The sequence below is a fragment of the Telmatherina bonti genome, assembly GCF_933228915.1.
Source record: "Telmatherina bonti genome assembly, chromosome: 4".
NCBI lineage: Eukaryota > Metazoa > Chordata > Actinopteri > Atheriniformes > Telmatherinidae > Telmatherina > Telmatherina bonti.
Genome location: NC_136622.1, coordinates 27564972 through 27587946, shown reverse-complemented (window position 1 = coordinate 27587946; position 22975 = coordinate 27564972). Strand labels below are relative to the sequence as shown.

The following is a 22975-nucleotide window of genomic DNA, read 5'->3' as shown; positions in this document are numbered from 1 at the left end:
TGTCTGTAATGGAAAACAAATCAAATATCTTACCTCGACCACACTTCCCATATTGCTGGTGGTGCTGTTGGTCATTTTCCCATGAGCAAGCCGCTGCACCTCCTCAGCAGCAGGCTACAGCTCCGAAAAGGCAGAAACCACACGGTGCCATGTGGAAGAAGAACCCTGAGACCTGCAAATACATATTTAACAGCAACAGCCGCACGTGTCCTATAATGGTGACACAACGTCGGTGATTTATTTATTTATTTATTATATTTTATTTATATCTTTACTGTAGGCTTGCTCTGCAGTAGGATAGTGTAACGCTTTCATGGGGCAGACTCGTTTGTGTTGCCTCCCTAGCCTCTCACCTGCTCAGTCTTTGTCTTTGTCACGAGAGAAGATATGTGTCAATCTCTGTGTTGGACAGTGCAACATTATGATGAGTCGGCTCTCTGTGGTGTCCCGGCGCGCCGTGTGATTGGACGGGCCCTACAGTCGTTACCAGGGGCGTGGAGCCGTGCAAACTGAATGGGAAACACATTGAGTGCCTCACCGGCGTACGTACCTAATGGAGAGAGACGATGACAAGCGAAAACAGCTGTTCATGTAACTTAATTGCCGAGGAGACCTCAGGGAAACTAAAATTTCCCGTCTATTCAAGCGACCTTTTAGGTGTGTGACTCCACGCTTTTGCACACAGCGGCCACGAAGAAGAAGCGGCGGAGACGTGCGTTGTGGTCTGCATGCAGAGGGATGCAAGGACTTGTCACAAGATAAATACAACATATTCATTTTTTTTTCCTTCTCTCCGTTAATGAGGGGTCTGTGTTTAGTTAGCAAAGCCAGAGCTGAGGTTGAGGCTGGGGTTGTTTGCGGTGGCTCTGATTTGAGAGAGGAAATGGGGATAATATTCAGACAGGGCGTATTTTTTCTGTAAAGTCCAGCTTTTTGTCGTGGACAGCGGGCTAACGTTAGCAAGAATTTTCTCATCCTGGACGTGACAGGTTCGCCTCTTATTGTGTGTCGTTACCAGAAAGCCAGGGTGCTTTTGATCAGCTTTCTGCTCTTTTTGAACAAGGTAAAGCCATGTCTCGTTAATTTATTGGTGTAACTGTTATTTTAGTGTTGTATCAGCATTGCATACTCAGTGTATTTCAACGCTAGCAAACATTAGCATATTTAAACTTAAGTTGTGTCGCTACAAGCAGCTTGCTAGTTTCTTGTTCACCTGGACGACGATAGCTTAAACAGCCCATAAATAGATTTTTCAACTCGTAGGGCTTGTCCTTTCATCCACTCGCTTTTATTCACACCTAATCACTTCGTCTCTGCAATAATCGGAGTGCTTAAAAGCAGCAGAGACACGCAGCTTTGCTTTGACGCATGAGAAGTCGTTGGGTGTTTTGTTTGGACTAACTGGCTACGCTTCTTTTGCAGCTCTAACATCTGATGAAATCTCGCCCATGTCATCCATTCTCGTGCTGATAAAGGCCTCTGCTGGCAAACTGCGTCACCGGGTGGGCGCTGCAGGTATCCATCCATAAATCTGCATTTGGAAATTGAAGCCATGGCACGAATGACCTGGAAACCAAAGTGACTGAACTTTGTGAATCACCATGGAGCCGAAGGCTAATTCAAATCCAGGGCCTTACCAAGAACCCAAATATACATCTGTACCCAATTCTAAATGTGAACTACCCATAAATATGCATGAGGTCGTGGGTGATGACCATGTTAAGCTTGTGGACTCTGTAGTGCGAGGTGGGAGTGACCCAAGTGCATACCCTTCCTCCAGTTATCAGAGGAATCAGAGATTCATCAGGAGAAGTCTGTGGTTTTCCGATACAGATGAGCAGGCCCTTGACATGCCAGAAAGTGAAAATAGGAATAAAATCCTTAATATAAACTTGCGAACACTAGTGGACAGGACACGGGGAACTAGTACTGGGATACAAGAGAGTTCTAGCACTGAAAGTCAAGGTGGACTTAAAGAGAGTGCAACAGAGAGTGCCAGTGCTGATGAGGACAAGGAGAGGGCTGGAAATGCTCTGAATGTTACTTGCAGTGTTGGTGGTAAAGTTGCCATTAAGGCTGCAAGTGAGGAGACTGAGGAGGAAGCGGAGATGAAAGCAGTTTCTACGTCTCCTGGAGGAAGGTTCCTTAAGTTTGACATCGAGCTGGGAAGAGGGTCGTTCAAAACTGTCTACAAAGGCCTGGATACTGAGACCTGGGTGGAGGTGGCCTGGTGTGAGCTACAGGTAATTAAAATGTATACCACATTCTTGAGCTTTTTGTGACATGGTAAACAAAGCAGCTCTGTAAGATCCATAAATTCAGAAAAAATTATTTGAGTAATTATTAATTATACTGTTAAATAAATTCAGAAAAAGTTATTTTAGTAATTATTAATTATACTGTTAAAGTAAGGACAATCAAGCTGTTATTTTTGTGATGCATGTAACTAAAAGCTAATAAAGTAGGTGTTATCAACTAAAGAAAATCTAACTCCCACAGGAAGTCATATATCTGGCCCAGTTTTTATCTATCATACAAATATAATAAAAATGTTTTAGAGAGCTGTGAGTCTCAGAAGAATAATCAAAGTGCCAAATGGGTTTACACTGAATTTTAAGTGGTTCATGCAGGAAAAGGGATTGATGCAAATGCACACAGCACCATTGACATATGCAGTTTTGCAAACGCACATTAAAATTCTGATTTCTTGCATAATACAGACAGGGAATCACAAGCTTAAGACTGTGCAAAGGTATTAACTAATTATTTCCGTCCTTTGGAGACTGCAGCAGGGATTATCGCTCTCTCTCTCTCCTTCCCTTTGTCTCCCAGGAGGCTTAATGGAGACTGTAGTAAGCATGACTGACCCCTTAAAGAAAGTAAACCAGTATCCACATTATCTTTCCACTATTTAGCAGTTGTTAAGGATTAATTTTTCAGTAGTTATGTTTGACCAACCTTGATGTTCAGTTTGACAATTTGGGCAGCTGACATCTGTTTTGACCCTGAGCTGTAATTTGACTGGGCAGTTCACTCTTTTCCCAATTGTTTCTGTAAAATCATGAGTGGTGCTACTCCCTGCATCCCTCCCTCCGTGCAACAGGAGGTAGAGAGACAGGAAGCAGCTGAAGTATTCTATAACCTGCTGGGAACCATGTGGCTGTCAATAGTCTCCATACTTTGCCGGGGGGAAGCTGACAATGTATGACGTCAGCAACTTGTAAGAACTAAAGAATGCAAATTGGTTTTTTAAGAACAGCAAACCTGTTATGTATAACAGCAGCATTGCAGGGGAGTGATGGATATCATGACTATCATGATCATGATTTTAAAGAAACCTTACTGGTGAGTGGGTCAGGAAACTGTGGTTTTGCTTGGATCTTGTCATGCAGACTGAGCAATTCCATGTTTTCTTTGAAATTGGTTAAATGAGACAATTGCTCAGTAGACAATAGGAAATGGAACTGATAGGAGTTTACTGCATTTTCTATTTACTTACTAAAATTAGATGATATATTTCTGCAACATTGCAAGTGGTGTGACCAGCCAGTCATAATTTGTACTAAATTGCTTATACTGGTATTTTAGCTTGTATCAGCCATTTCACATCGTCATAACAATTTTTATTTATGTGTTGCTCCTGTTTAATGGCACCAGCTGTTTATTTAGGTGCTTAACCTTTTTAAAATTCAGCTTATTTCAATGAGCAGCAGTTGGCGTTTATCATTGTAGATACTGAGCTGACAATCATTAGTGTTCTGGTCCCTTTTTTTTTTTTTTTTTAACATGAAAAGGTAATTTGACTTCTGATCCAAAGTGGTGGTACAAGGCTTAATCTTCTAAAAAGAGAAACACATTTTTGTCACAATTTTTATGATCCTCAACTTGAATGTTGTAGACTTTGATATTATTTTCCTCAATCACAAAACAATTGTATAGAGCTTCTCAATTTTTGCTTATTTGCTCTTCAGACAACTTTGCCTGGCAGATTTGACCTCTCCAAGGTTTTTTTCCCCCACCTAAGTGTCTCATATGTCATTCTGATTTAGTAATCTTGCCTTTTTAAGCTATAAGAGTAGTTTATAGGAAGTTGATACAGCCCAGCTTAACATGGAGATTTGTTGGATAAAGGTTTGATAATAATTGCTTATGTAGAATTTTTTTATAAGTTGCCTATCTGGACTGTAAAATATCATAAATGTAAAGAAAGACTGCCTATTTTGGGTTTTTTTCATTATGTCTACTTGTTGGTTTCTTTTACCAGAAAAGGTGAGCTGCAATTTTAATAATCTCTTAAAATAATTTAAAATCATAAATAACTATAATTTTATATTTTTCTGGAATTTGCAAATTGCAATCTAATAAAATGTATAGTAGGGCTAGTCAATTCTATCCCAAAAGGGCAACAGTCCTGCAGGTTTTCATCATTTCCCTGTTCCAACACACCTGAGTCATTTTCAAGTGGATCCAACAGCCTATGAAGTTGTGCGCAATGACCCTTTAGTTTAAGTTGAGGTTGAAGTTTTATCCCCCAGCATCTCACTACACTCCTTCACTTCTGCATCTGTTGTTTTTTGCTGAATCTTGTTGCTTATTTTTCAGATCCCGAGTTTTTTATTATTATTATTATTATAAGTATAAATAATTGAATTAGCGGTTTCTGAAAAGGTCTGCTAGACCACAAAAACAGGACTACATCTACTTCTACTCTAGAAGAGGGTTAAAATAAAATCCTTGACAACATAGACCTTACTTTGTCTGAATAGGGTATTAGTGTCAAGTTGTTTCAGACTGTATTTAAAGCTGTTTATTGTGTAAGTGGGTACATTGAACTACTCTTAAATCTGAGTAGCTATAAGAAGCTTGTCCAGCATGCTGCAGCACAGTAAATGAATTGCTATATTATAATGAAAAACATACTATAAAGTGGCTCCAGATGTATTTATCAGAATGCTTTGTATTGGTTGTCTCACTGCCATCAGAGGAAAAAACACTTGGTGTTATTTTAACTCACTGTTCGGGCTGTTTGTCTAAGCCAGAAAAAACACCATGCTGGCCACAACAGCATTGTCAAGCACAGGTATCAACAAGTCTTGTGCATCCAAGAGGACTTCATTCCTGTTCTGCATATTTACCCTCAGGTTTTGCATGCAGATTATATCAGATAACCCCAGTTCATCAAACTGCTAGAATAAAGGGCACAGATAAGCCATCTATGCTAGATGGATGCAGCATTGAACCCTGTAATTTTCCCCACTGTTTCCCCATTCTTCCCATGATCACATGACTTTACTGCCTAGAAGTCTTAACCTAGTCTTAGTGGGGTTTTTTTTTTGTTTTTTGTTTTTTTTTTTGCTTTTACATTCCTCCCCTCTTTTAAACTCTCCCTCCTTCCATGCTCATCTCCTCCACATCTCTGTTTCTGTGCCAGACTTCTGGCATAACACAGATGGCCCTGGCTCAAGCAATGATGTTAATCTGAGAGATGCCAGAGTTTTTTATTGTAGTACAGAAACACTTCTTGTGTTGCTGGTTGTCTTATTCTGTTTTGATAATTGGAATTTTTATTTTAAACTTTACAAAACCTCTTGTACCTGCTGGCTGTGACTGTATATAGATTTTCATCTTTCTATCAAAGGCTATGTGCTCTCTCGCAAGCATTTTCCTCTTAATCTTTGCATAATTTACTGTGGTATTTGGCAGTGAGCTTCTTGTTGTGTAGATAAAATCTAGTTTTTATATGTGAATGCATAGCTGGCTGTGCTTGATGTTTGTCTTTGCTGGAGATTGTGGTGCTCTTAAATAAATCCACCTGATGACTTTTAAGTAACTAGGTCAGCATCTTGAATCCAAACACTGAATTTAACTGTAATCTTACATTAGATTAAACTGTTATTTGATTCTAAATTGCTTTGATTAAACTGTGTTGTGCTAACAACTACGAACTCTCTATGGCTGCTTACACGGAAAAGGTAAAAGCAAAGTTGGGATACCAAAGTGGTTCACTGGTCGCAGCAAGGGCAGCCAGACTCACTGACTGTAGCTATTATTGCCGTATCAATGTCCCCATCATCAAGCATGCCTGAGTTACTGTGTCACCCTGCCAGCTAAAGAACCTCAGGAAAGAAGCCTGTTGCCTCAGTGGAAAGTGGTTAGTTAATTAAAAATCTTGGTCTAATACAGGTCAACTTTTGTGTGCAATCTGGAGAAAACAAAACAAAAAAAAACCAAAGTAAACTTGTATCACATCACCTGAAGAGTTTTGATATAGAAAAAAGATATAAAGTAATTTTATAGACCAACAATGCCCTCACTCTCAAAGACTGTCAGAACTGGTGTAGTGTCTTACTTTATGCTGTGAAAGTCATTCAATTATGGAACCACCAATTCCACTTTTTGGGAGTTCTGATCCAATATCAATATCTGAAATTTGAATATCTGCTATTACAGATTATTTGCCAATACCAAATCTGTTTATGTGAGCATTTTTGTGACTGGTTATTATTGCTGTTATAACGGTGTAAGATCTTATTAGGTTGTAATAAATTACCCATCCTTTGTGAAGTTACCTTGCCAATACAAATATAGTAACATTACAGATTTAACAATTTCAACAAGTTTGTTTTTGATTTGGCACATTTAGCTAAATACAACTATAAATGTGTGGTTTTGAAACAAAGATCTAGCTTTTAGTGTAACAAATGTCACATTTTAACATTCAAGGCATTTATTTCTTTTAAAACATATCTGAAACATGTCGTCAAACACATCTGTGCTGGCTTGACTAGTGTGGTATTGGATATCAGTACACTTTCAATAATACCAAGTATGAGTACACACTCTTGGTATTGAGAAGATACCAATACTGATATTGGTATCGGTGCATCCCTAAATTTCATCGTGAACAATGAAATCCTGTCTGCGTCAACACATGGGATGTCGTTGTAAAGTTTAACTGCCCACTACAGAACTGACATGTAAACTATATTGTTTCCAGAGCTATTAGCATTTTCATTTTCTATGGAGATGGTTTATGTCGCTCTTGTATAAATGCTAGTTTTTTATTTTAAAATGGGGGAAAAATTTGGGGTTGGCTCACCGACCTCTTGTGTCTTCCTCTTTTTTTTTTTTTTTTTCTTAAATGCCACGGTGGTCAGACATTCATTAAAGTTGACATGCTGATGTTGCTGCACAAACCGTTAATATCTTGAGGCTAAAAAGTTATATTTGTTGTACCAAAATATTTGACTGATGGCTGCAGCGCTTTCTTCGCTGATCATACCATGATTTGGTGAACAGCGTCCAGTAAAATAGTTTACATTAAAAGTGACCATTGTTGTCCCTGTTTCACCCCAGTAAAAGGTGTCAGCATAGCTCATTAGGAGTAGTAATCCCTTTTAGAAATATTCAAGAGGGTTATTTGTGTGAACAAACCTGGAACAATTCTGTATGCCGGTCAGGCCTCCTGCTTAGTGTTTCTGGGGTAAAAACAAAGGTTACTTTTTAATACTTTCTACTTGACCTCTGAATCATTGAGCTGTTTATGTAATGAGTACTTTGATTCTATAACATGTCCTTTTTTACATTTTGTGTAGTGAACATTTTATATAAATCATATTAAGTAGGGTTATGAATCTTTATTTAATAAGTACAAAGGCAGATTGATTTCATTAGCTATTCAGGTTTATTGTGTGTAAAGATGAAGGCTTGAAAGAGGGCCCATGGCAAATAGAACCAGCAGCAGAGTGTTAAAAAATCCATATAACATACTGTTCTTTTTATGAAACAAAGTTAACACTCTCCTTTTACCATGTCCTTGATGTCTCTCACATTACAATGGAGTAACACTTGTTTTATTTTTTTAAAAAAAAAAGTTTCTTAAACAAGGTGTCTAAAATGTAGGCCCCACTACAGAAATGATTTCTGAAAACTTTATTCAAAAAATGTTAATGTACTCAATAAATGATCAGATTTATTATTTTCTTGATTATTTTCTTGGACCAGGAAATTGCTATTTAAAGCACAAGTTTGCATGATTGTTGTTCTTCTTGATGTCGGTCTACTTGGTAAGATACAGTCGTGGCAAACTTTGACATACTTGAACAATATCAACTCAAGTTTGATGCAAAGCATCATACACCTGTACATCTTGGAATGCAAGCTGCCTTAGTGCTGTAACTGTTCGTACAGGTGCGTGGTTCATGCTCCACTCACTCTAAACTTCATACTGAACAATGGCTGTTGCCACTGAGTAAACCGACGCTGTTACACTGCAAGAATGGCTCAAACAGAAGTTTTTTTGTAGTCCTCTTCCTGTATTTTGTCAGTTTGAAGCAGGCCAAGACCTGCATTTGTAGGCGGACCGGTCCACTTATTTGGTCCAAATAAGTTCGATCCTTGGCTGGGGCAAGGTTTGGACAGTGTCCTTTCTGTGTGGAGTTTGCATGTTCTCCCCGTGTACTCATGGGTTCTGTCCGGGTGCTCTGGCTTCATCCCACCATCCAAAGATATGCATGTTAGTTACTTACTTGTGCACTCAGACCCTCTTTAGCCTGCGAAAATCACAACAACAATGCTGCAAGTCTATGTCACGTTTATGCTTCTGTTACATTTGTCTGGTCTGTTGAGGGAAACCTGTTTTTGGTAGAACGTCATGTCAGGAAAGACACAGAGGCTGCATGCACCAATTTAACTCGTGGTTGGCAGGCAACGCTTCTGTTGTTGTAGTGGTTGGTTTTATGAGTAAGTGGTGGACACATTACACACATGGGTGTGTGACTACAAATTTTCACTGCCTACTACAGGCCTGGCATGCACAATACATTATTCCTAGTCCTATTTGTATTTTTCCCTGCATAGGAATAGGTGTCATTCCACTACTATGTGAATGCATTTTATTTTATTTATTTATTTATTTATTTTAATCAAACTGGAATAGAATGTTTTCTGTTTTGCATGAAAGTGTGGTGTAAACGGGGTCTTGATTCTTCGTGTTTGTGGTTACAGGGCATAATTTTTGTTTTGAATATGTTGTAGCACTCGCTGTAATCTCTAATAACAACTTGTTGGTACATTGTCAGTCAGGTACATTGTACAGTACAGTGGGTTTTCACTGCATCACTTGTCACTTAAATTGCCACTTCATATTTAAACTATGGTACTCAAAGGTTTTGCATTAGCAGGGATACATTTAACACATTGGTGCATTTTTTATTGTTGACCAGTTTTAGTAAACATATAACAACTAAGAAGGATGCATTTAATTGCTTCATGCAGAAACACAACTGCTTGTGTTCATTTTTGCAGTGTTTGGTCTGGGTATTGTGCTGAATCAAGGTTGTCTCTCAGTTCTCCCACACTGCAGTGTTGGGGGGGGGGGTTGTAATTGGCAGGAGAGGGGTTGGCCAGGCCACACAGTTCAAGTCAGGACATTTCTTTCTGGACCATTACTGATCTTTGCTTTATCTCAGCTCTACCTTTCATCAGTGTTTTGCAACATCAGGCCGACCACCCTCACACTTTTTGGTTCTTACGCTTTGACTTCATAAGGGTTCAGGTATTTTTACATGAACATTGAGTGTTTGTGTATAGATGTTTTAATTTGAGAGTATGAGTAAAACGGCTGCTGTGGGTATTATAGTACCACAGCTATTTGTGGTTTGTATTAGTTACCCTATTATTTACAACGGGTCTGAGTGTGTTAGCGTTATGGATAGACGTTTGACGTCTATGCAAGAGTGTGTGCTTTGTTGCTACCAGCTGTCATGCCTCATGTTCTGCTGAACAGATGGGCGAACACTGCTTCTTAGCTGCTTTAAAAATATAAATAAATTTTAAAAACCTACAGATCACTGTAATGAGTTACCCTGAGGATCCGTAATTCAGCCACACACAGGGAGTTCTGGACAAATGACCAGTTTATTGGTGGAGGAGTATGAACAGAAGATCAGTCCAGGGGAGTGGTCTGCAGAAGAAACCAGGCAACAGCTGGGAGGTAAACAGGATGGCAAAATACTCATCCAGGCAAAGACAAGGCTCAGAGATCCAAAGACAGGCAGGGTCGGTAACCAGAAGATCCGAAAGGTAGCGGTATCCGTCGAGGACAAGGCAAGGAGGGTAATCCAGGGGCATGAAGCAGAGGGTCGGCAACTGAGGAACAATCCGTAGACCGCTGGAACAAAACTAGACATAGGTCTGATTATTATCTGGCAGAAAAGGAGGGATTGGAGGGAGCTTAAGTAGGCAGTGAGAGAAAAGGAAACCAGGTGAACTGAATGAGGTAGCAGAGGCAATTAGGAAGCCAGCAGGTGGATCGAGTAATCAATGATGAGCGCCAGGAGATCAGGGTGGCAAAAACACGACAGATCACGTTGAAACCACAATGCATTACCTGTTGGAAAGTAGTTGTCAGAATACTTGTTTACATGCAGGGTTATTTCTAAAGCACATTTTTGACAGCCTTGGTTGCTCAATACTGTAAAATTATAGTTAAAAAAAAACAATGGGAATAATAAAACAAATGACAATAAAACAAAACCATTTAAAGATGACAAAGTCAGACTTGATCATGTTTATATGCTTAGAATATTTTTTATAAAGTTTGTAAAAACAGAAAATTAATAAAATAGTGCTGTCCTTAAACATTAAGCATCACTGCTGCTTTTATTAAAGAGACTTATGGTGATCACTCAATAGTTCCCATGTCCCTGTTCTTTTTGGAGGCAACAGACTCGTTAAATCTTTTGTCTGTCAAAGGAGTCTTTGCTGATGTTTGAGCAGCCTATACACTTGATGCAAAGCTAGAAGTTTGTGTCTGTATCCCAAAGTCTGCTTTGACTGATTCATGGTCATAGTTAACTACACAAACGAAAACCCACGTAACACTCAAGTATTTTGTGATAAATTTACAGTTTATTCTGCTCACTACTACAGTAGTGGAATAATTCATTTCAATCTGTGGTGAAAGTTTTTGAAATGCATCAGTACCTCCAAGATTTTCTCTTTTTTTTATTTTCTTCATGGCTTTATGGTTTGTGTACATTTTTGACTACCCTAAAGTTTTTCAGACAACTCACTTGTCTTTTATTTAAATTTTGCTCCCTGCCATCCCTGGGTGTAGCTTGGGAATGCAGTAGCTGTATGACCGAGCTATAACACAGGAACAGAAATGATGGCAACTGACACAGCTGCTGGTCAAACCCTCCTGCAGTAATGAAAAATGGGACACTATTCATCCATTGCCGTCATGCTGGCTCATTGCTCACCCTGCACTAGCTTTTGTGACTGCAGCAGAAGCACAGCAAAAGTCATTGGGTGCATGATGTGGCCAAGAGAATTATCATCCTTCCAACCTAGCAAGAAGAGTCATCACCCTTGAATCCAGACATCCTCATTGTTAACCTATCTAAAACAGCTGTAGGAATTATGTTCTGTAGCACTCTGACCTCCAGTAAAAGGTATAGATACTGCATGGATCAATAACTATATTATGAAAATGAACCTGAGCTTTTCATTGCAGTTTAGAAGCTTTACTCAGGCCATTTGCTCAGTGTTTTTGCAGTATTGTGGTTGATGTATTACTGTGGCATTAGTTTATATTGTAAATACTGTACATCCAAAGGGAAATATTTTCTTAATCTTCTTAAGCAAAGGTTGTTAAACAAGGAGTATACTAAGTGTACTTCTTTGTTTAATAGAAATTGTTGACAACTTTGAGCACAAATCTCTTTCACAGAGTCCAAATTTTGCTAAGCTGCTCCCCGTTAACAAAGGTTCACAATGAGGTCGAGTTCATTAGTGAAAGTAGAAAATTATGTTTAGGAACACAGAGTTGTGGCGAAGGACCAATCCTACAGGGTATGTAACTCAACTGACCCAACTAGAATTGCTTCATGAACTTGTGGGCCACTGATACCTTTTGGTTTCCTGGATGTGGATCTTGGTAGTTCAATGGTCTCTATGGAGAAAAAAAAAAAAAAAGAAAAATGTGTCCTTCAGGGACTGTGAGGATAAGGAGCAGTCCAACTTTTTTTTTTTTTTTTTTTTTTTTTTTTTTTTAAGCTTTATCAAGACATCGTCTTCAGTCGATTATTTGGTCATTTTCTTGGTTCATTTCAGCCATTTTCCAAAATTGGACAGACAAAATATTCTTTAGGCTTCACAAAAGAATAAACCCAATTTCCTTTGGTGAGTTCTCCTCTGATTCTGCACTTTTTTGTATCATTTTTGTGTGTATTTGTGGTTTTTATTTCCACGTCTTATCTGGGTTGTGAGGGCTGCAGTTGCCCAGACATAGAAGGGTTCTCTCTTGGCTACTTCTTCCTACTTTTCTGGGAGAATAATGATGTTCCCAAGCCCGCTGAGAGACTTATTCAGTCTAGTCTGGGTCCTGGATCTGCCCAGGGGCCCTTTTCCCAGTAGGACATGACCAAAACACTTAGCCTCTTTTTGGATGCAGAGCTGCAGCAGTTATATTCTGAGCCCATCCTTAATATTATGATGCCCCAGTCCCATACAATTTGATTGGCTTTGCTGTCAGGAAGGATATTGAAGGAGGGTGCAATTATATCTGACAATATGCAAAAGATTTAAGTTATTTGTAAATTTGGGTTATCTGTTTTGTTTGACCAACTATACATTGTGAGTCTGCTACATTATGACTATTACAGTCAAAAGAAGGGCATCCATATTTGCTATTTTTCATTGATTTTAATCTTTAATTTCGGAGAGAAAAAAAAGCTGTCTCACAGCTGTTGATCGATGTAAACTTCTGATGCAGAGATGAAGACATTGTAGTTGTAGAATGACATTGGCTGTTGCAGCACTCCAAGGCCATTTCAGGTTTGGGAATATACATGATTTTGTAAGATTTGCATAGTTTTAAGGTTCACAAACTTTTCTATGGTTAACAAAATCAGTTGCTATGTCTTGGAAGTTACATTTTCAGATTGAAAATGTCTTGGATTCAGTCTATTTCAAAGAATATTTGCCCAGTCTGCTTTAAAGGTGGAGTATGTAAGATTTTCAATATTGTCAAAATATATTAACTAATAAAATAACTACAATTCTAATTAGTTTTTTAAACATGTAGGTTCCAGTCTGTCCATATTTGATGCGTTATTAAATTGCATGTTTAATTAATGACAAATGACAAAAAGCACTTTTTTTTTTTTTTTTTTTAACTGGTAGGCAAACATTTAAGAAGGGTCTTTGTCATTAATTAAACTTGTAATTCAATAACACATCAAATATGGACAGACTGGAACCTACATGTTTAAAAAAAACTATCTTATTATGATTGTAGTTATTTTTTTAGTTAATTTATTTTGAAAATATTGAAAATCTCACATACTCTACCTTTAATGGGACTCTTACTCTTCAGACCAAACGCGTTTTGAGCGTCAAGAGCAGCAGGTTTCCATGTAAAGTCTATGGGGAGGCACGGCAAGGGTGCGTCGAGCTTTCTTGTGTTGCGTTTTCGGCGTCAGCGTTCCGCGCGGAACGTGCCAAAAATTTAAGAAGTTTTTTTAGCTCGACGCGCGTTCCGTGCGGAACGTCAGAGATGGACAAAGCTGAATTTGGAAGCTTGACACGGGGCGTCAACCAATCAGAGCGATCAGCTCGCAGCTCCTGGAGGATTCCTGTGGTGAACCCAGACACGGGGCTGAGATGCGATTACTCTGTGCAACGTTTAGGATAACCATTCCTTGCTAAAAAGCTGAATGTTACTGATTTGACAACTTAGCAGGATAGCAACGTAGCAACACTTTGTTTGGGGGCGGCAGCTGAGTGCGGCTCTTGTTGCATTAACACTGACTCTTACTGGCCTACGACAACGTCCTCCAGCTTTATTTATTACATAAAACCATGCCATATCTCCACTGAATCTGCCATCATTCAAACTAATCAGAAGAAAAGCGCCGCCTCCCTCCTCTCTTTTCTGCCGCATTTGCCCCTTGCTCCAGACACAAGCGGCAGGAGCGATGGGAGCGTTTTAGTTGTCGGACACAAAAGTGGCAGTTTAGTGGCCAGCGTTGAGCGTTCAGCGTTTTGAGTGTTTTTGACGCTCAAAACATGTTTGGTCTGAGCACACCGTAGGCAACTGGAGGGATACCATCTAGGTGATATCATCTAATGTGCACATTACTGTACATTCTTTAGAATAGGTGGCATCATGACATGTGATATGAGTCATAGCAAAAATTTGCAGTTACATCATCTGAAAGATTCCCAAGACAATTTTCTTCTAACCAGTTTCCTGGTTTCTCTGTTCCTTTTAAGGATTCACCATTGTTGTCTCATTCTGTTTTGCTTTTTAGTGGCAATGGCTGTGATGGAACCAAACACACAGATGTATTGATAGCAGCAGTGGGGAGCATAGCTTTAAGGATTACTTCCTGCCAATGTCACAATGCAGTTTTCTTTCCATGCGGTCATATATTCTCTGTGTGTGTTTATCTTTCCTGAGCAGCTACATACTCTGGTGTGGTCAGCTGAGCCTTTTTCTTCAGCATGTGTGAAGCACAGGCTGAAAGAATATTTGCACAAACTGTTAAAGGCATTCGCTGCAGCTTTCTTTTGGTCATGAATGAAACATTGAGTTGCATGTAAAGAGTTTACGTGGCTTGAGGTAACTATTAAATTTTTTTACATGATTTGTCCGCTGCTTTTTTTGTAACCAGAATGTTCTTCTACTAGGATCGGCTGCTTTTGAATCTGTGCATGTTTATTTGCTCATGCAGTAAATAACATCTTTGAGCCTACAGGACATGTGGCTTTTGAATAATAGAGAAGCCCTGATGTCTGCTAAGAGGGGCACAGAAGTGAGAGAGCAAATGGAAAGGCGTGAAAAGAGTTTGACTGGGACTTGGAGGGATTATTAAAGGCAGCATGATCCTGAAAGTTGAGAGTACAAATGATGATGGTAGACAGGGTGCCAAGGAAGCACAAAGTGCACTGCCTAAAGGGAGACCCTCAGTTCTTATTGGTTAAAAATGCTATAAACAGACTTTTTTTTTTTTTTTTTTAATTCTTTAGTGTTCGTCCTTTTCTTAAATAATTTTTTCAGGTGGACATCAGACTATGTGTTGCTCCTATGCAAGAAAAGAGCACTTGAGGATAACCCAGCCCAACTTAGAACCCAGCCCTCCATTGCTCAGCTAGTCTCTGTAGAAAGAGTTCTCTGCAGAACTGAATTATTCATAGGACTTCAGAAGAGTGCAGTGAAAATCCCCACCCCCCACACACTTGCACACAAACCTGATATGCCACATTCTCACACACTCTGTACGCGCTATCGCATCACTCTACCCCTCAACACATTGTATCACAGCACATTACTGTTAATTTTCAGGTTATTGAGGCAGTTTTTTTTTTTAAATTTTGCAGTTTCATCTTAAAAAGAGTTGACACTGGTTGAATAATTGAATTGATTAAATCTCATTAGGTTGTATTCAATGCATCCCACCACCAGTGTCATTAGTCTCTTTGGTGGGGTAGGGTCTTGATTCTCGAGTCTTTCGCATTGTGTGTGTGTGTGTGTGTGTGTGTGTGTGTGTGTGTGTGTGTGTGTGTGTGTGTGTGTGTGTGTGTGTGTGTGTGTGTGTGTGTGTGTGTGTGTGTGTGTGTGTGTGTGTGTGTGTGTGTGTGTGTGTATATTTGTGTCTGATATGAAAAGTGTTTTTTAATGCAAAAGAAGAAAAAACTACGCAATCTAGTATGTGCAGCCAGTGCGGGGTCAGTATTGTATAAAATTGCAGAGGGACAGCACGGAGATTACTGAAGATGCTTTTGCATATTGGGGGAATGAATGATGTTGAATAAGGGAGTGGCTGATGTGGGGGTTCAGAGAGAAGGATGGGTTGCAGTTGTGGGGGAGGGTAGAAAAGAGCAAAAGGTAGTGGTTGAGAGTGAACCTGCATATGAAGGAGATTGTGGGGAAAAAAGCTGAAAGGGATCAATGACATAACCTTAAGCTGCTGCATGTTGTAGGTGTGGCTGTATCTGTGTCCATGTTTAGTCTCCACTGCCTTGTGGTTTGTCAACCCCTGTGTTTGTGCATCCTTAGCCTTTTGGGAAAGATTAAAGGCAGAAAATTGGATCTGGTATCACCGTATTTACACAAAAAGGGTATTTGAAATATAATCCGCATTAAAATAGTTGTATAGATTTTTTTTTTTCTCTAATCAGAATTTTTTTTCTTCCACACACTAATATAAGCTTTACATGCACTTCTAATTATAAAAAAATATATATCTGAGGCATTTACTGTTGCAGAATTTTTATTTTATCTTGTATTTCTCCTCTTCTAGGATCGTAAGCTGTCCAAAGTGGAACGTCAGCGCTTCAAAGAGGAGGCAGAAATGTTGAAGGGTCTTCAGCATCCCAACATTGTTCGTTTCTATGATTTCTGGGAATCCACTCTTAAAGGAAAGAAGTGCATTGTTTTGGTGACGGAGCTCATGACTTCAGGAACGCTGAAAACGTAAATATTTATGATGAAAACAATGTAATGGCGAGCTTGTATTTTGCACCTCCCTTTTTGATTCCTCATGTAATTCATCTCTTTTCATTCATCCAGTTATCTAAAGCGTTTCAAGGTGATGAAGCCCAAGGTGCTGAGGAGCTGGTGCAGACAGATCCTGAAAGGCCTTCATTTTCTTCACACCAGGACCCCTCCTATCATTCACAGAGACCTCAAATGTGACAACATTTTTATAACGGGACCTACAGGTTCGGTCAAGATAGGAGATTTAGGACTGGCAACACTTAAAGCAGCTTCGTTTGCAAAGAGTGTGATAGGTATATGACTTCGATGTGAGATTTTACCAAGTTGATTTGTGGATTCATGACTCATTCATTCTTACTGGTCTGTTTCTCTGTTACTGTAGGTACTCCCGAATTCATGGCTCCAGAGATGTATGAGGAGCATTACGATGAGGCTGTGGATGTCTATGCATTTGGCATGTGTATGCTAGAGATGGCCACATCAGAATATCCCTACTCTGAGTGCCAAAATGCAGCTCAGATTTATCGCAAAGTTACGAGTGTGAGTCCTGTTGTTGCTTTTTATTATATACATATTTGGGGGAGGCACTCAAGTTGTATTTGTGAAAAAACTACATCAGTCACTGTTACAAGTAATTAATGTTCACAATACTGTAAATTTATAGTGTTTGCTGCAGCTCACCAGACAGTTTACCACTCTATGGAAAAGACTGAGGTCACACAGCAACTTATCCATTTAGCTTCAGCATGCTAGTAACCAAAGCAGTGAAGGATTTAATGGACTGTTTGTGTTAGTATAATGGTTGTTAGTCCTTAAATACTAATAGCTAGCCTTTGCCGTACTGTTGCCCAGCCTAAGTCAGTGGGTAAACAGGTTAGTTACCTCTCGCTATGCTCTTAAAGTTAATACACGGCCAAGACAATGCATGATCAAGTCTGCAGCTGAATCAGAGTCATAAGTTACCACTGAGCTTCAGTTAGCAGGGTAAATGAGTTGCCTTTAACTAGCTGCTGCAGAGAGGGACATTTTTTACCTTCAGCAGAGATCTAGAGACAACATTGGCATAGCTCTATCTTTGCATCACATTTTTTAATGAAAGTGTGGTGTTATGTTGTACCTTTTGCAGCTGTTCCTACGAGTTAATAGGAACTAAATGGACAATATGAGGCTCACTAAACTCATTCTTTTGCAATAGTATATAACAGAGCATTATTCAGATGAAAATTGTATTTGTAATGTGAAAAATAAATCTATGCAACATACCTCCTTAATTTAAAAAAAAAAAAAAAAAAAGTCAAAATGTCTTAAGTAACAGTGGGCCCTGTTTTTGTAATATGTGATTTATTGTACATTTAGGCTTTTAAAGGTAAAAGGTGTTTTTTAACTATTTCACATAACGGTTATTGCTGGGAGATTTTCAGATTACAGGATCTTCTTTGCTGTCCTGTGTATTGATCCTCTATCTTGAATTTTCCTGCTGATAAATCTAATGAGCCATATGGAGGCACAGAGGGTGGCCAAATTTCATGTTTGCAGAGATATCCCACCAACTTTATAATCTATTCTATTTCAGGATGTCCTCCCCTCCAGATAAATAATACTTTATACCATTTTCTGATTCAGTTCGTTTTTAGTCATTATACACTTCCTGATTTGATGAAGTGTATTGATTTTCTACTCGAGACTGATAAGGGTTGAAGGCAAAAATATACCCATATCACATACTATTAATGCATATAAATGTATATCAATATGTAGCTATATTAATGTTTTAGAAGCATGTGAGTAGCTGTCTCTAGATACTACTTCTGAGTACTGCTGCAGGATATTAATAGGAGACTGATCAAATGAAATTCTGGTACAGTTTCATTATGAATAAATGGACATCATCCAGCTGCATATTTAAGAGGGAACGTGATCCAGAAGATGCCTCTACTAGTACTGAATGTTTTTTTGTGTCTGTTTTGCTAGTTTTTGTTATTATTGCAGAAAAAGTTATAGCAGTTGTGACGGTTAAGGAAAAAAACTACAAACACAAATACAGCATGCATTGAAAGAGACCTAGTTTCAAATGTCTTTTCACAGCAATAATTTTAGTTTGTTATGGCATGAAAAGCACAATAATAAATGACACAATTAACTTGATTTCTTCTTGTATCCCTATTGACATTGAAAACTTAGGCAGATACACAGCATTCTTCCTCAAGTAGAATACTGCCATTATTCACACACCTGTACATTTGCTGCTGTGTAAAGCTGTTTAAAAATACAAATTGAGGATATTAGTCTTTTTATTTATTTTGAGTTATTTTTATGAAAATTGTTGGCGAATAATGTTAGATTTTCACGCCTACAGCAGCAACACACAAATTAGTAATTTGAAAAAACTCAAGTTTGAAGTTTAAAGTGAAAAAGCACATCCACACACTTTGTTTTTCATGGAGTGTCATCAGCACAGTGTCCTGCCATTGTGTTTTTTCAGCGTTTTATCTATTTTCCCTATCCTCAGGGAGTGAAGCCAGCCAGCTACAACAAGGTCATGGATCCTGAAATCAAGGAGATTATTGGCGAGTGTATCTGCCAAAAGAAAGAGGAGCGGTGAGTGACTGTCCTCATCATTGTCCAGCATCCAGCCAATACGGCTCATAAGGTGCCCTCTCATCTTTCATGCCTGGTCTCACCACCCCTGCTTCATTGCGGTGGTGCTGACAGTTGGGATCTCAGCAGCACTGCAGTCTCCCTCCATATCTGCAGGGTGTCTCTCAATTCTCTTACATAATGGAAGGGAAGGGGGGGGGTCAGCCTTAATTGACTTCTAATGGCTGTTATTTATTGAAAAAATACATAAAGTTGGACAGCAGAGGCATTTTATTAACCATCTTTTAGTATCTCAGACCAAGTCAAAATATATACATTCTTTTTCAATATATCAGAATATTGTACTAAAATATCTACTGAAAAACGTTGAAATTACACAAAGTGATGGTATTGTTTTCTGAGCTTTTCTTTTTTTTTCTTTTTTCCAGCTACACCATCAAGGACCTGTTAAACCATGCTTTCTTTGCTGAGGACACAGGTGTGAGGGTGGAGCTTGCAGAGGAGGATGATGGAAAAAAGACCTCCATAGCTCTCAAACTGTGGGTGGAGGATCATAAGAAGTTAAAAGGAAAGTACAAGGAAAGTGGAGCCATTGAGTTCACATTTGACTTGGAAAAGGAGATTCCTGAGGTTGTTGCACAAGAAATGGTGAGTAAATCTTTAAGTAATATGCAAATGAAAGAAACTTATTAATTCAGAGAAAGACTGTCTGGATTCAAAATATGGTTGTTCATGCCAATACTTTGCTTTACATGTCTAGAAGACACGCAGTTGTCAATGTGGATAAAGACAATTATTTTAATCCTTTCTATGCATCTGCTTTTGGAATCAGTTTCAACCATTGCTAATTACAGTAGTTTGTCATGTTTCTTATGGTTTTTCTGTGTTCAAGCTGTTGGCAGAGCTTGTATTTCATGAACAGTGGTTTCTAATCTCATAAATACAGATTGTTTATCATTTCCGTTGCTATTCCAAGAATCCAGAAATTGTGTTTTGATCAAGGATGTGTAATATTTGCTAAAATAGATTGTCTTTAATGGGATAATTGACTATTGAGGTGACTTTAGAAAGAAGCATTGTCACTGCTAAATTATGCTTTGATGCAAAAAAAACAAAACATGCACATAAACATTGACAAACAACTTGCATGCTCTTCCATTTTTGTGTCTATTTTTATTTCCTTCGTTGTTGCAGTCTCCCAAACGTCTTGTCCTCTGTTTTCAACTTTCTTCGCCTCAAGCTGTTTGTGCCATTTTATCTGTGATCAAGTTAGGCTGATGGCAAACATGAACCGGCAGCACTAAGAAATTGTATGTTCAGCATGCTCTCATATCACACCACCACCTCAACCACATCCAGCCAACAAGGAGCCTGGATCGATTTAGATGTTTGGTTTTGTTATTCAGATAAATTTCCTTTCCCTTTTTTGTACATTGAACAACCAGGTGTTCTCTTAATTTTCTTCAGATTCATTTAACCTCAACCAGTTATGTTGTGATTTATAAGCCAGCCTGCTTACAAAAAGAATGATTCCCCACAGTTCTGACCCCTTTAAATAGATTTTCTATTCCACCCTTTTTGTTCTTTCTTGATGCTTTCTCTCCGTCTCTCACACTCTGCTTTTTATTACACCCTCCCCCCTCACATGCTGAGTACTAAAAATATCCTGAAAACCATGCTCTTCCCGTTTTCTCTTTCAGGTTGAGTCTGGTTTCTTCCACGAGAGTGATGCTAAGACAGTGGGAAAGTCAATCAGGGACCGCGTGGCACTGATCAAATGGAGAAGGGGCAGAACAGCATCTATTGCTGTTCCAGGGGATCAGGGCGAAGGAGGGCTCGGGGTCAAGATGGCACCATCTGAGGGCATCTCTATTAGGGCACCACATGTTGGACAGCCACTCTTGCTAGAACCAGAAGAACCAGAGGCCGACCAACACAGCAGACTGCATAACTTGGCAACCAGTACCACTTCAGTTACATGTAAGACATTCTGTTCTTGTCCACTCAAAAATGGCTTCTAAATGAATGACTTTTTTATGAGTACATGATTTGTGTCTCTTCAGCAGACGGCACACTTGACAGTGGCATGGGCTCCACTGTGTACTCAGACTCCCACAGCAGCCAGCAGAGTGTCCTCTACCAGTCCCTGCTGGAGCCTATTACTATGGCAACACAACAGGTCTGTATCAGGAGCTTAAACATTGTAGCTGGTCATATACATTCAGATTTATCAAAATACACAACTGCTTTCATATCAGCCATATGTGATGTGACCTATGAACTGAATACACACTCTGTATTCCCACGCTAAATGCATAAAACAAGCATCCACACTTCTGTACATCAATGCTCACATGTTCGTACACAGAAAAAGGAAATGTAAACAAATTTGATTTTTCCATATCTCTTCATGCTGGTTTTTTTTTCTGGTCATGCCCTGTTCAAATTGAGTAACATATTTTGCTTTGGGTTGTTCCTCAATCAGTGCCAGGGCAGTACTCCTTTTCTGACAGAGCGACCTCACTCCTGTGAAAATGGTGAAGTCTGGGGGGCGACACTGAGCCCAGACCTCAGGACTCGCTTGGGAACTTCAGGACGGAGGGGAAGTGCCCCTGTTATTGACACTCAAAGAGCAAACCAATTAAATCAACTCCAGGCTTTCATTCAGTCTCGGAGGTCAATCAGTCCAACCCCCACAGTATTTGAGAACCAGTCAGAACTCAGCCCCACTGAGCCTCATTTAGAAGCTGAGGATGGGTTTCCAACCTGGACTGTGCCAGTGCTGCAAGTATATCCAGTCTCCCCAACCTCAGAGCTGCGCCGTCTTAGTGATTCCTGCACCAGACCACCACCTGAGGCCACGAGTGAACAATTAACCGTCCCTGTGTCAAGTGGGCGCAGACACTCTGACCTGAGTAGTCTTTTGAGTCTAACCTGTAATCATAAACCGGTTTCTACAGTGCATAGAGGCCATATGTGCCAGGCCTGCTTCTCCTTGCTTCTGTTGAAGTCACAAGATGGGAACCACCGCCACCCATCTCTCATGCCAACACATCTGTGTCCATTTGACTTAAGGCACCATTCAGTATCTGGTGGAAAAATGAACACCACTGGTTATGGACAACCAAAAGGTTCAAGTGATTATTCAAATTTTTCAATGCTGCAGCAGTCTCTGTATAATATAATCAGCCGCAAAGCAGCGCCTTGCCATGCCACATCCACTCAAACCTCCTTGCTGCAGCCTGTAGCAGCCCACAGACCCACCCAGAGTGATGGAGACTGTAGCCCAACGAGTCAGTCCCAGTTTGGCAGTCCCTTTGAGGATCAAGAGACTGTCCAGGATCGTGAGGATGGATGCTGTTCCAAAGAGCAGCAAACTACCACTGCTGTGGGAGTGGTAGGTCGAAGTAGCAGACAAGTTACTTATTTTCTTGTGATGGAGCCAACACCTGCTTTCCAGATTTCCCCAACCTATAGGAAGCACAGCTTTATTCTGCATGGAGTTGGGGCAAAATCCTGTCTTCCTGTCTTTGTCTTGCTGCCTTCGTAGGCCTCAATCACTGACCGCCTAATAAATCAAGCTTGCTGTTGTCAGGGGAAAATGGTGCAACCTCTAATAGACTACAATTCCCTTTTTATTAACCTTAGACCTTTCCATAAATGACCTAGATTTTAACATTTCCCTCTCTGCTATGTTGGGCTCATGCAGCAGCTGTCTTACTCCCTACTTTGCCATGGATAGATGGCCTCTAATTCATGAAGAAGGGGTAGCAGTCCGATTTCATCCCTTTTGGCCACTCCCATTTATGCCCTGGGCCTTTTATTATAGCTCCTGCCTAAATAACATCCTTTTGGTCTCTCCTTTCTCTC

The 22975-nt window shown here is 39.6% G+C and overlaps 1 protein-coding gene across 1 annotated transcript in view; it reads left to right on the top strand.

The window, feature by feature from the left end:
* Nucleotides 1-1691: 1691 nt before the first annotated feature.
* LOC306754519 (serine/threonine-protein kinase WNK2) overlaps nt 1692-22975 on the top strand; it is a gene marked incomplete at both ends in the record, with an annotated part of 41870 nt that continues 20586 nt past the window's right edge. The window contains 9 exons of the mRNA XM_079238536.1: nt 1692-2243; nt 16311-16483; nt 16580-16800; nt 16890-17047; nt 19017-19105; nt 19534-19753; nt 20806-21085; nt 21169-21284; nt 21591-22502. Coding sequence (XP_079094662.1) covers nt 1692-2243; nt 16311-16483; nt 16580-16800; nt 16890-17047; nt 19017-19105; nt 19534-19753; nt 20806-21085; nt 21169-21284; nt 21591-22502 — 2721 coding nt within the window. The remainder of the gene's footprint in view (nt 2244-16310; nt 16484-16579; nt 16801-16889; nt 17048-19016; nt 19106-19533; nt 19754-20805; nt 21086-21168; nt 21285-21590; nt 22503-22975) is intronic.